Consider the following 13,492-nt stretch of genomic DNA (forward strand, 5'->3'; position numbering starts at 1 on the left):
AAAGGGGCAAAGGACCTGAAGAGACATTTTTCCAAAGAAGATACATGAATGGCTAACAGGTACATGAGAAGGTGCTCAACATCATTAATCCTAGGGGAAATTCAAATCAAAACCACAATGAGAGATCACATAATGCCTGGTAGGATGGCTATTATCAGAAGACGAGAGATAACAAATGTTGGCAAGATGTGCAGAAAATGGAACCTGTGTTCTTTTGGTGGAATAAATTGGTTTGGCCATGATGGAAAACAGTGTGGATTTTTCTCAAAAAACTAAAAATAGAACTATGTATGATCCATCAATTCCACTTCTGGGGATAAATAGAGAAGGAAATGAAGATCTATGTCGAGATATCTGCATCCCCAGGTTCACTTTAGCACTATTTACAATAGCCAAGACATGGATACATCCCTCAGTTGTCCATCCATGGATGAATGGATAAAGAAATTGTGGGATATATACAATAGCCATAAAAAATGAAATCCTGCCATTTGTGACAACATGAATGGACTGGAGGGAATTATGCTAAGTGAAATAAGCCAGAGAAAGAGAAATACTGTAGGATTTCACTTATATGTGGAATCTTAAAAAAAAATCAGATTTGTGGTTACCGGAAGTAGGGGGTGAGGGGAGGAGGAATTGGGTGATGGTGATCAAAAGATACAAACTTCCAGTTACGAGATAAGTAAGTACTGGGGATATAATGTACAACACAATGGCTACAGGTAACACTGCTTTATGGTATATATAAAAGTTGAGAGCATCCTACCTAAGTTCTCATCGCAAGGAAAAAAACCAGTTTGTTTCCCCTGCTTTTTAAATATCTACATGAGATGATGGATCCTAACTAAACATTGTAATCATTTCATATGAATCCTATATGCAAGTCAAGTCATTATGCTGTTCACCTTAAACTTACACATGGCTGTACGTCATTTATCTGTAAGTCAATTATATCTCAATAAAACTGGTGGGGGAAAAGGTTGAGTAAGTTGCAGAAGGTCTCACAGCTAGAGCCAGGAGAGACCAACATTCAAACTCAGTACTGTCTGACCCAACAGCCAAATCCTGCTAAGGACTTTGTTCTGTACTGTGTACTTGGTGGGGGATCTGCAGAGGGTTTTTTTTTTTTTAAAACAGGTGGCAAAAGTGGGGCACCTGGGTGGCTCAGTTGGTTAAGTGTCCAGCTCTTGATTTCGGCTCAGGTCATGGTCTCAGGGTGGTAAGACTGAGCCCCACACTGGGCTCTGTGCTCAGTGTGGAGTCTGCTTAGGACTCTGTTTATAACTCTCTTTCCCTCTCCCTCTGCCCCTCTCCCCTGTGCGCGGGCTCTCTCTCTAAAATAAGTAAATCTTAAGGAAAAAAAAAGGTGGCAAAAGTAAGAGCTGTATTTTACTAAGTTCATTCTGTTGGAGGGTGGGGCCTGGATTGGGAGAGGTGAGGGGCATGGGGATGATGGCTGTCTTTACATCTAGTGTTTATTTGATGGTGTCTATCCCACACGCACTCCTAAATTTCTTAATGAACACAGCTGTTTTGGAGCCTCCCAAGAAAAGCTGCTTCAGTGTTCTTTATCTGATTGGTAGCTGATTAATCACTAGTGAGCCTAAAGATGCTGCAGAGACAGGCCCCATGCCTGATTTTACAATACACCAAATGAGAAATGAGGTCTTCCTGAAGTCCGCTAAAAAATCTCCTTGTGATGCGAGGTGCAGCTCTTCTCTCTTGCCCTCAAGGCCGATTTCACTCAAACTGCATGATTCTTTTTTCCTGTAGCATGCCAAACCATGGCATCTTTCTACTAGAATATATATCACATTTCCAAAAAGCCAACTCTGGAGAAAAGCTGGGGATACGGGGCAGTACGGCTCCATAGTTCAGCTGCTTTGGTTTGTGATGCCAAGCATCTTCCACACCCTCTTCTCTGCGGGCAAAAAACTCACTGGGAAGCCCAGGTGTTGGCTTTCGGGGGTACAACTTCTACCTAATCAGTTCTGGTATGCAGACTTCTGAGTCTGTGTCCAGATGACAGGATGGTTCCAGGGCTCAGAGTCATATCCTCTGTTCTGCCATCCTCAAGGAAAATAGCACTCCTGGTTTGTTGGGAGCCCTAAGATGCCCAGTCATCCCGTTCAGCCCAGGGCTCACGGCTTTTCCTATGGTCCAGCCCATCCTTGCTAATTCACCTTACAACATGCTGGAGAAGAGCTGACAGGAAGGCAGCTTACAAATGTTCAGGTAAAAAGGAAGTTTAATACAACAACTGCTCTTAGCCACAGCAAATTTCCAGCCTCACTTAGATCATACACTATCTCGTTTCAATCTTGAAAATAAAGTCTTGATTGGTAATAAGACTCACACTTTAAGACTCAGCCCCACTCACTGTTCTCCGGGCGCAAGGTTCCCTCCGCTCACCCTATCCTTGCACATTTCCCAGCCGGCCTCCTTCTGTCCTCAACATGTCTCCTGTAATGACAGCCTGCCTCTGTGGAGCAGTTATGTGCCAAACCCTGTTTTCTACCCCACCCCTCACTGCTCCTTAGCTTTGGTGTCAAAGGTCCCAGGACAACACTTTGGGCTTCTGTACTTAAAATGGAAGATGCATAAGGCTATCTATAACAGAATCAATAAGAGTGTTTTTACTGTCACCAGACATGCAACTTCCCACAACGTGCAGCATCCCACAGTCCTTCTGGGAGTCAATGTCCCAGGTCTCAGAATTGCACAATGGTGCAGCCAGAGGGCTGTGTAATTGCCTCCCCAGATGGGCACACAGACTGTGAACCCAGTGTTCTTGGGGGGGGAATGACTGAAGGCTCATTTGCTGCTATGGACACTTACGGACAGGACCTGTCAGCTTCTGACTCTTCAAAGAATAGTTTGACGGGAAGGCATTTTGGCTAGGGAGCAGCTGTGGGGCCTGATATGGTAAACCTTGCTGGCTTGTTTAGATCCCAGGTTTCAGCTGAAATACTTAAAAAGTTCCTCTGGGATGGTAGCCAGTGCACGTCTGGTAGAACTCTCCAGGGAGGGGAAGCAAGGACCGTTCCCATCTGTGGCTTCAGAGACAGACTATCTCCCCTCCAAACCAGCATTGGCACTTCTTAGCTCTGTAACCTTGGCGGGTTATTAACCTCTCTGTGCTTCAGCTTCCTCATCTGTGAAATGGGGACAAGAACAGTATGTACCTCATAGGGTTACTGGGAGGATTAAGTCAGTTAATACAGGTAAAACGACTTAGAACAGCACCTGGCGCAAGCGTTTAATCAATTAGCAACAGTAATAACATCATCTCCCTGTCACATTACCTTGACCAGTGTGAGCACCATCCATGCAGCCCTTCTGCTCCAGCCTGTTCTGAGGTGAAGAGCATGAGGCCTGCTTCCGCCACCGTGACCTTGACCACAGCAAACAGTACCTTTACCGAGAACGTATGGGAAAGGCCCTTGAGTCAGAGCTTCGAGTGCCTGATCTGTATCACTAGGACAAGTCGTTTTTCTTGAGACAATCTGCTTGCCTGAAAAATGGGGACACTGATCCCTACGGTGACAGCTTCCTGGGGTGGCTGGGAGAGGAAGGGGGATCAGGCGGGAGATGACTTTGTAAGGCCAGCGGCTCGAACAGACATGAGGACGCACTGTAGCAGAGGCTGTGCCCACATGGAGCAGATTGCCCGGCTCTCAGCCAGGCAGTCCTTGGCACCATAGTCCCCGAGGCCTCTCCCCAGATCTCCCAAGAACCTCTCCTGCTCTCTCTGCTCTCTCCACTCTCCCCTCTCTCCTCTCTCTCTCTGCGGATAGTGTCTCTCTGGCCCTTTTATCTCCTGACAGGGGTGTTGACATGTGGCACACCTGTGCTCGCAGTGATTTACTTGCTTTGTTCCCCCAGTGCCCTTCCTCTCTCTGGAAATGGAGGCCACCTGAGCCCCACCTGTGGGCAACGGCTCCAGCCCTCCCCCAGACACCGGTCATGACTAAGGCCTCATCTAGATTTAGGCCCTAGTGGGGCCTGCAGATGAAGGAGATGATGAAATATGTGAAAAACTTGCAGCAAAGGACTCCTCCAGTCCTCCCATGATGACTCCCTGGAGGAATTTGTCTATGTCAGGACGCCTCCACCACTACTCCTAGCCCCTACCCCATAGTCCCAGCTCGGCAGGTGCTTTCGCACCTATGTCAGCCACTTAATCCACTATGACCAGGCCCTGGTTTAGGTACTCGGACTATTACTAATTCCTGGGTAGTAAGGACATAAAAAGAAAAATAAAATATCTTACACGTGTAGTGCTTTAGAATTCACAAAGTGCCCATGATTTCATTCTAGCAACCTGCCATATAAACAGGACAGATGCAGCAATTACTAAATCCTGTTTCACAGATGAGAAAACAGCAAGAAAAAAAAAAAAGCCACGTGATTTGTAAAGGGAAACTCAGGCTTCTTGGTTACAAACTGAGGCTCTTTTCCTTTACACCAGGCTATCCTGGCTGCTTCCTGATTTTCTTGGCAAAACCATCTTCCAAATAGCTTATCAATGTAAATTACAAGGACCTACGCATGAGTGAATTTTCTGGGCACACTCAGTAAAATTGGCCTTGTCATGCCAGCACATGGAATTCACTAGAAGAACAGAGCACAGGGCGTGTCACATTAGGACGTTAGGAGTATCAGGACAAGCAGAGATCCAGAGGAGCCGGGGCCCCTCCCTCATCCTACCTTCTCCAGGCCCGCTGGATGACCGCTGCCGCCTTGTTCTTTTTGCGAAACAGCTCTTTCCTGCTTCTTTCTTTCTGGATTATCTGCAGCCGCAGCTCTACGGGGAGAAGGCCAATATTCACACTCTGCCCAGAGAGGGGACCAGGTGCTGGATCAGTCTCCTTGGATATCAGAGTGTCCTCCCACAGGGTGGATGTTCCCGACTTCCTGACTCCTGACCTCAACACCTCTGTGTTCTGTGGCAAGTCTGAGCAGATCCCTCCTGCGAGCTTGTCCTGTGTCATTTTGTTTCTTGATGTTCGATGGTGGAGAGGATTCTGCCCAGCATGGACCACCTCCCCCTTGGCACTGCCAGGCCGGCTAGAGCCAGCCGGGGAGTGCCTTCCTCCTCGGAGCTCTTGAACTCGTCTTTTCTGGGAGGCACATTTGGCCTTGGGTGCTGTGTCCTGCCGCCTGCTGGGTTTCCGGGGGCCATCCTGCCGTGGAAGGCTTGCAGCTGCCCAACTGGCATCCTCTCCTTCCTCGTCTGGCCCAGCCACCCTGATACAGGAAGGCTGCTTCAAGAAGCCTTTCCCCTTGTCACACTGCTGCTCACCAACTGTCTCACCTCTGGGCTTCTCAACAGAGGAGACTCCTGGATGTCTGTTTCCATCACTGCCTTCACTGGGGCGGAAGTGGACACAGGCAGATCGGCCTTTAGACTGTTCTCTGGGTGATTCTTGGGGAGACAAGGGAAAAGGGAAAGAATATTTATTGTTCCAAACTTGCATAGTGGGGCAGTTCTGCTCATTTGTTCATGTAAAATACTCAGACTTGTCCTAGTAACATCACCATGATAGTAGTGATTCTAATTAGGGGGAAAAAAAACCGTTTAGCTTCTATTTCTAGCAATGGAATGTTAGCTAACCTGATACCTTCCCACTACAATGCTGACTAAAATATAATAAACATTCTTTTACAAGCACCATAGTGCCTTCAAGAAAATAAAGGAAATCCAAAAACAAAGTAGAGGGCAAAAACAAAGGGAAAACTGAAAATCAGAGTGTTAAGTGTGTGAGCTGATCCAGCAACTGTCTGGGCAGGTAGTAATGGTGGAGTGGGCAACAGTGGGTCTTACTAAATATCTGGCTGTGTTTTAATATCCAAATAATGACAGAAAACAAGGTCTTGCAGGCAGAAAGTTAGCTAGAACCAAGACCCTGCATGAAGCCAGGACTCTTGAGGGGTTATATCCTTCGGAAAACAACAAGCAAATTTGTCTTAGCCTGAGTTCTGGATGGGGGAAAGAATCTCCCTTGAGAATTTGAAACTTAAGTCCTGTGCCTCACATGGGTTTCATATTCATTTATTCTCAACCCATAGAAAAAATTAATATAAAAACCAGTCTCAAGATGGTGGTACAGGATGCTTCATTGAAGCAAACACAGTTATTATTTTGACATGGCATTCCCTCAACTCAGGCCACACAGAGGGGTCCTTCTGAAAATGACTTCACAATCCAAAATTATAAAATGCATGAGGAGATTATCTACCGTGAATGAGTTAACAGACACAATAGCAATATTAGATCAACAAGAACTTAGCTAATAGAACAGTGTATTCTTTTGATTAAACACAAAAGAATTTAAAAATATGGGAAAAGAATAGATTTGAAAAAGAACTAAATACAACCTCTAAAATGAAACATTTCAGACTCAATATAAAAAGCAGTGAAAGAACTTCTGCTTCTGTAAGGGCAGAATTGAGGCATACTCACCACTGAGGACAACAGAAAAGCCAAGCAAAATATTAAAAACCACCTGTCTGAAGGCATCAAAGAGCTAACAAGACAGAAAAAAATATGGGGCCAAGATGCAGGAGAATCAGGTAACCGACAGAAATGAGCAAGGCATTTGGGGTCATATATTCCTAGGAGAACAGAATTATCCCCTCAAGGTTTGGAGGACACAACCTGGAGTCCAGAACCTGCCAAGAAGCATTCCTTTGGGCTGGAACCCTGGAGGGCTATATCTTAGGAGGAAAGGTGAACTCATAGTAAATTGACCCTTGGAGGGACTGAGTGCAGCTTTGCATCATCTCAGTATTAGAAACTAGATTAAGGTTTGGATTGCTCAAACTTGGATTGCTCATGCTCCTAAATGTCTGCCAGAAGCCAATGTAAATCCCTTCTGGAGGAATTACTATTATCCTAAATCTTATGTTATTTCTCATGTAAATTTTTATATTAAATGTCTACCACTCAATCAAAAATATGCAGGCAGATAAAGAGACAAGATAGTATTCAATGAGTGGGGGCGACAATAAAAACAGACACACAGATTATCCAGATAATGTGTTTTCAGAAACAAACTTTAAAATAACCATTTTACAGTGCAAAGAAGTATCTAAACTATGCTATGCTTCATGTAAGACAAAGGGGATATAAGGAAATATACTTGTATCTGCTAATTTGTATGAAAGAAATATAGAAAGGATAAACCAGAAACCGAAGAGACTGGGTACCTACTGTGATTGGGCAGGAAAGGGGGAGAAAGAGGGAAATGGGAACTAGGTAGTGGGGTGAGGGGGAACAATACTTCTCTGTGTCTATCTTCTGTATAGTTCTGACTCTTAGAACCATTATAATGTTTCACAAACACCACTAAAGCCCCAATTAATTAAACAAGATACCACCACACACCTATTAGATGGTGAAAACACAAAAAACACTGATAACACCAAAGGCTGATAAGGATGTGCAGCAACAGGAACTCTCATACACTGCTGGTGGGAAGGCAAGATGGCACAGCCACTTTGGAAGATAGGGTGGCAGTTCCTTACAAAACTGTTCTTACCAGACGATCCAGCTATTGTTCTCTTTGTTATTTACCCAAATGAATTTGGGTAAATAACGTCCGCCCAAAACCCTGCATATGGATATTTAGAGTAGCTTTATTCATAATTTCCAAAACTTGGAAGCAACCAAGATGTCCTTCAGTAGCTGCATAGATGACTAAATTGTGGTACATCCCGACAATGGAATATTATTCAGCACTAAAAAGAAATGAACTGAAAGGAAATGAAATAAAAAGGAAATGAGCGCTAAACAGAAATGAGTTACCAAGCCATGGAGGATGTTCCTAAGTGAAATATTACTTCCCTTGTATGAATATTACTAGTGCATATTAGTAAGTGAAAGAAGCCAATCTGAAAAGGCTACCTACTGTATGATTCCAACTCTATGACATTTTGGAAATGGGCAAAACTATGGAGATAGTAAATGGATCAGTAGTTGCTAAGGGTTCGAGGGAGGGAAGGATAGATAGGCAGAGCACAGGGGATTCTTAGGGCAATGTGATGGTTAATTTTATGTGTCAACTTGACTGGGATAAGGGGCACCCAGATAGCTGATAAAATATTTCTGCATCTGTCTGTGAGGATGTCTTGGAAAGAATGAATTGGTAGACTGAGTACAGAAGATTGCCTTCACCAATGCAGGTGGGCAACATCTAGTCTGTGGAGGGCCTCAATAGAACAAAGGTGGAGGAAGGGCAGATTTGCTCTCTTTGCTTGAGCTGGGACAAAGCTGCCCTTAGACAAAGCTGCCCAGGTGCTGCTACTTTTCAGGCTTTCAGACTTGGATCAGAACTTATACCATCAGCCCCTTCATCCCCCTGATTCTCAGGCCTCTGGACTCGGCCTCACACCATCTGCTCCCCTGGTTCTCGAGCCTTCAGATTCACTGAATCATACCACCAGCTTTCCTGGTTCTCCAGCTTGCAGGCAGCAGATCGTGGGACTTCTCAACCTCCATAATCAAGTGAGCCAATTTCTAGAACAAACCTCCATATATATATATATATATATATATATATATATCTCCTATTAGTTCTGTTTCTCTGGAGAACCCTAATACAGGCAATGAAACTCTTCTGTATGGTGCCATAATGGTGGATATGAGTCATTATACATTTGTCAAAACCTATAGAATGTGCAACACCAGGCATGAAGTCTGATATAAACTGTGGACTTTGTGTGATAAGGATGTATCAATGTAGATTCATCAATTTTAACAAATGCACCACTCTGGTATAGGATGTTGAGTTGGGGAGTATGTGTGTGTTGGGGGCCAGGAGTGTATGGAAACTCTGCACTTTCTGCTCAATTTTGCTGTAAACCTAAAACTGCTCTAAAAAGTAAATTCTATTAAAAGGAAAAAATTAAGAGGTACAAACTTCCAGTTCTAAGATAAATAAGTCATAGGGATGAAAAATACAGCATAGGAAATATAGTCAATATTATTATTATTTTTTTTAAAGATTTTATTTATTTATTTACTTATTTGAGAGAGAGAGAATGGGAGATAGAGAGCACGAGAGGGAAGAGGGTCAGAGGGAGAAGCAGACTCCCTGCTGAGCAGGGAGCCCGATGTGAGACTCGATCCCGGGACTCCAGGATCATGACCTGAGCCGAAGGCAGTCGCTTAACCAACTGAGCCACCCAGGCGCCCCTATAGTCAATATTATTATAATAATGTTGTATGGTAACAGATGGTAGCTACACTTATGGTGAGCATTGCATAATGTACAGGATTGTCCAATCACTATCTTATAAACCTGAAACTAATGTGTGTAACATTGTATGTCAACCATACATACTTCAATAAAAAAGGGAAAAAAAAAGAAAAATAATGAAGAGACTGCTAGATGATATTAGATACTAACTAGTGATGATAAAAATAATGTGATTTGGGTATTAATATAGATAGATCAGTTAGAAAGAATACAAAGCTAAAAATATACCCATATATAAAAATATATATAATAAAGACAGCATTTTTAATTTGTGGTGAGCTGAGCTGCTTAGAGCCCCTGGGTGTGAACCCAGAGAGAAATGCTGTACCCCTCCTGAAGCCATTACTCACAAAGCCCGCTGCCAGTGTTGCAGCTCCAAGTATATGGCTCATTTCCATGTATATTATTGTATATTCCATGCAGATTATTTCATGTATATGACTAGAACAACTGCCTATTCTCTAAAAAGAAGTCATTAGATTCCAATATCACTATATAAAAAATTAAATTTGAAATAGTAAAAATCAGAAAATATATGTGTTTATTAGATCTTAAAGTGGGAAAAACCTTTTCTTAGGTAAAACCACAAGGATAAAAATCTCAAAAGAAAAAATTAAACAAAGGGTAAACTTAAAAAAGACATTCATTATATATGATAGACAAAGGTTACTATTCTTATTATATGCTAAGCTTTTAGAAATATTAAGAAAATGAAAAACCAATATAAAAATTGACAGAGTACATCAGTGAACAATCCAGAAAATAAATACACAGAGCCAGTAAAAATATGACAAAATTCCATCCTGCTAACTAGGATTCAATAAAATCACTATTTGCCTAAATGTTTAGAGAGAGTTTTTGGTTTTTTGCTTTTGAAAGGCTGAAATAACCTTTTGCAACCGCCTGGAATGAAATTTGGCAGGATGTTTAAAGAGCCATAAAAATTAGAGATGTACACAAAAATGTGTATGAAAGGTTATTTAGCTCATATGTCCTACAACACAGACATGATTAAACAAATCATGCTGTAGTCATGATCTGATATAATACTAAGCAGCTACTAACATTTTTGTTGAAAACAAGGAGATAATGTAAGACCTCAAAATAGGATGCCCACTCTTTTCTGAAATAAAAAAAAGGAAAGTTCTAGTAGATGGATTTATACCGAAGTGATAAGAGTTGATTATCTTAAGGAGGATTTTTATTTTTTCTTTGTTCTTTTCTGTTTTAAAATTATTTTGTAATGTATATTAACCACTTTCGTAATTAGGAAAACACATCATTTTCTGTTTAAATAAAAAGTACCCAACTACAAAAAAAAAAAAAAGCCCAACAATTAAAATCAACTAGGATGTGGGAAAGAACTCAAAGTGGATTATAAATAATAACAAACAAACCTAACTGTATTACAAATGAATTAGGTAACCACACTAAAAGGTGAAGAAAAGAACTGACCTAAGTAACTTTGTAAAAACATATCTTGGCTGGATACTGTAAGGACAAAAAGAAATGTATGTGAATACTGTGCTCTAGTTAGTAAGTTTGTCTCTCACAGGGATATGGGTTAGCAATTCTGAAACTGCTTTATGTGTATACCAGGATTGAACAAATAAGCATATATATCCTAGATGACGGGAGCCAGATCCTTCACTGTTGGAGGAAACACTTCAAATAAAGAGAAGAAAAGATAGAATAATCGCTGTGGTGTTGAATGGAATTGGAGGTATCATGAATATGAACTCGTGTGTGTGTGTGTGTGTGTGTGTGTGTGTGTGTGTGTGTGTGTGTGTGATACACACACACAGACAGATGCAGAAATAGATGTAAATAATTTTTAGCTCTGTCTGCTGATAGGGCTTAGGAGCAACAGTACTCCAATAGTAATATGCCCCCCTAGCACTCAGATTTTGGTTTCTAATACCATTCTTCAACAAAGGGAACCAGGGTTCTTTGGAGAAGTGGTTAATTCCAGGGCTCTGACTGGGGGAGAGATATGAGGAGGTTTCATTTTGAAGAGACTCATCTGTTCACAGAGAGGAAAATGGATTAGGGGAGTCAGAGCAGATAAGTAAGACCAGTTAGGAAGCTACTACAACAGTCCGAGTTGGAGATGAAGGCAAGAAGGTGTGAGGTAGAATATACGGGGGTGGGGGATGAGAGGGAGAAAACGGGTTTGAAAGATGTTTAGGAAGTCAATGAGACAAGAGCTGGTGACAGGTTGGGGACGGGCAGTAAAGGAAAAGGAAATAATCGTTCCTCCCGCACTGAGTGTCCAGACGGATGAGTACATCATCAACCAACGCACAGAGCAGGCTTACATGAAATCTTCATCAGTCCTGTCTCAGCTAGGTTGAGTTTGGGATGCCTTTGGGACATCCAAGTGAGGCATAAGTAAATAACTAAATATACATAATTGGAACAAGGGAAGGAGGTCAGGGAGTCTTTGGCATACAGGAGGTAACTGAATTTTTTGTTAGCCATTGTACACACACCAAACGTAAGGGCCCACTTACTCCCACCAGTCATACCCACTAGTTCTGGCAGCCCATATGGTGAGAAAGAAGATAACACCAGGGATGGCCCTTAAAACAGCAAGTTTCTCCTCCACTAGACTCTCCCGAAAACCACACTGACTCAGACAACTTTATCTCACCACCTCCCACAAGGAATCTGCTAGCAAGTCCTCTCAATTGCATCTCTCCAGGCCAGCCCTTACTCCTCGCCCTGCCACTGTGTCTTAGTGTAGGCCCTGCAAACCCAACCTCCACTCAGCCACAGTGATCCTCCTAAATATTCCATCTCCTTCCTTCCCTACCTCTTGAAGAAGTAATAATTAGATTAGTTATAATAACAGCTCATATTTATAGAGTGCTTTAGGCACTGGGTTTAAATCTTTCCATGGGTTATCGCCATAATGTTCACAAATTTCTAAGACAGGCATTATCTTTTTTTTTTTTTATAAATTAAGAAATGGAGGCTTAGAAGAGGTTAAGTAACTTGATCAAGATTATATAGGTAGTGATAGAGTCTATATGTGAACCTAGTTCATTTGATTCTAAAGCTTGTGCACTCAGCCATCATGCTCTCCACGCACTGTAAACAAGGGAAGAATTACTATGAGAGAGAAGAACGAAATCACTTACTAAGAGATGTTGGGCAAACCCCTCTTTCAGGGTCTCCGTTTCCTGACTTGTACTGAAAAGGCTGTACGAGATGCTTTCTAAAGACACTCAAGCTCTAACATTCTCCATTTCTAAGAGATAGGATGAAGGAGAAAAAGAAGTGGCCCACATTTCCCATCTCTGGGTTCCTGCTGGTATGCCTACCCCTCAAGGTCTACACTGCATAAGCACTGATGAGTTGAAGTAGCTGTGACTCTTTAGAATGTGGCCAAACAGAAAGCGGCTCGGGGTGCCCTCTGCCCAATTATGTTGGGGTTTCCCAGCAAGACTATACTAGAGAAGCTCCAGTCAATGGATATTCTTGATTCCTAGAAATTCTATTTTCCTTTGTACCCTGGCCTCTTAGGCAGGTAAATGAGGGCAAAGGCTGCCCATGAAACTGGAGCTCCTTCTCCTTACATCTGAATCAGGCTGATTGGCCTCCCTTCTATTTACTCTTCCCCAAAGTTTGGATGCTGTGTTTCTCTGAGACCCTATCTGTATATTTGAATCTGGCTCTTCCCAAAGGTCCCTTATTCAGGACACCAGTGCCTGCCCTCAAAGGAATGAGGAGCTCCCCTGCTTCAGAATTATTTAGAATAGTGACTTTCAAATTTTTGACAACTCTGACATTGTGGCCCAGTATACTCATATTCATGTATGTACACACACACACACACACACACACACCCCTCTGTGCCTAGACATACAACTACAATAAAATTTATTACCTTTATTATGTGCAATATACTTTGATATATTTTTTTTAAGATTTTATTTACTTATTTGACAGAGAGAGAGCACAAGCAGAGGGAGTGGCAGGCAGAGGGAGAGGGAAAAGCAGGCCTCCTGCTGTGCAGGGAGCCCGATGCGGGGCTCTGTCCCAGGGCCCTGGGATCACGACCTGAGCCGAAGACAGACGCTTAACTGGCTGAGCCACCCAGGTGCCCCTACCTTGATATTTTCTAATATAGTCTATTTCATGAAAATTATCCTGGTCCAATCCACTAAATTCATTTTATGAGCCATACATGGCTTGAAAATCATTACAAAACCATGTCCTAG

At 42.5% G+C, this 13,492-nt stretch overlaps 1 protein-coding gene across 4 annotated transcripts in view; it reads right to left on the minus strand.

The window, feature by feature from the left end:
• The window catches only part of INVS (inversin), a 161,885-nt gene that overhangs the window by 11,458 nt on the left and 136,935 nt on the right, over window positions 1–13,492 (minus strand). For 3 of the 4 annotated variants that reach the window (XM_027615150.2, XM_027615151.2, XM_027615154.2), the window contains one exon: window positions 4,714–5,431. In XM_027615150.2, the coding sequence (XP_027470951.1) occupies window positions 4,714–5,431 (718 nt within the window). The remainder of the gene's footprint in view (window positions 1–4,713; window positions 5,432–13,492) is intronic. The other variant, XM_027615153.2, reaches the window with a different exon arrangement.

Source organism: Zalophus californianus, chromosome 13 (genome assembly GCF_009762305.2).
Source record: "Zalophus californianus isolate mZalCal1 chromosome 13, mZalCal1.pri.v2, whole genome shotgun sequence".
Lineage (NCBI taxonomy): Eukaryota > Metazoa > Chordata > Mammalia > Carnivora > Otariidae > Zalophus > Zalophus californianus.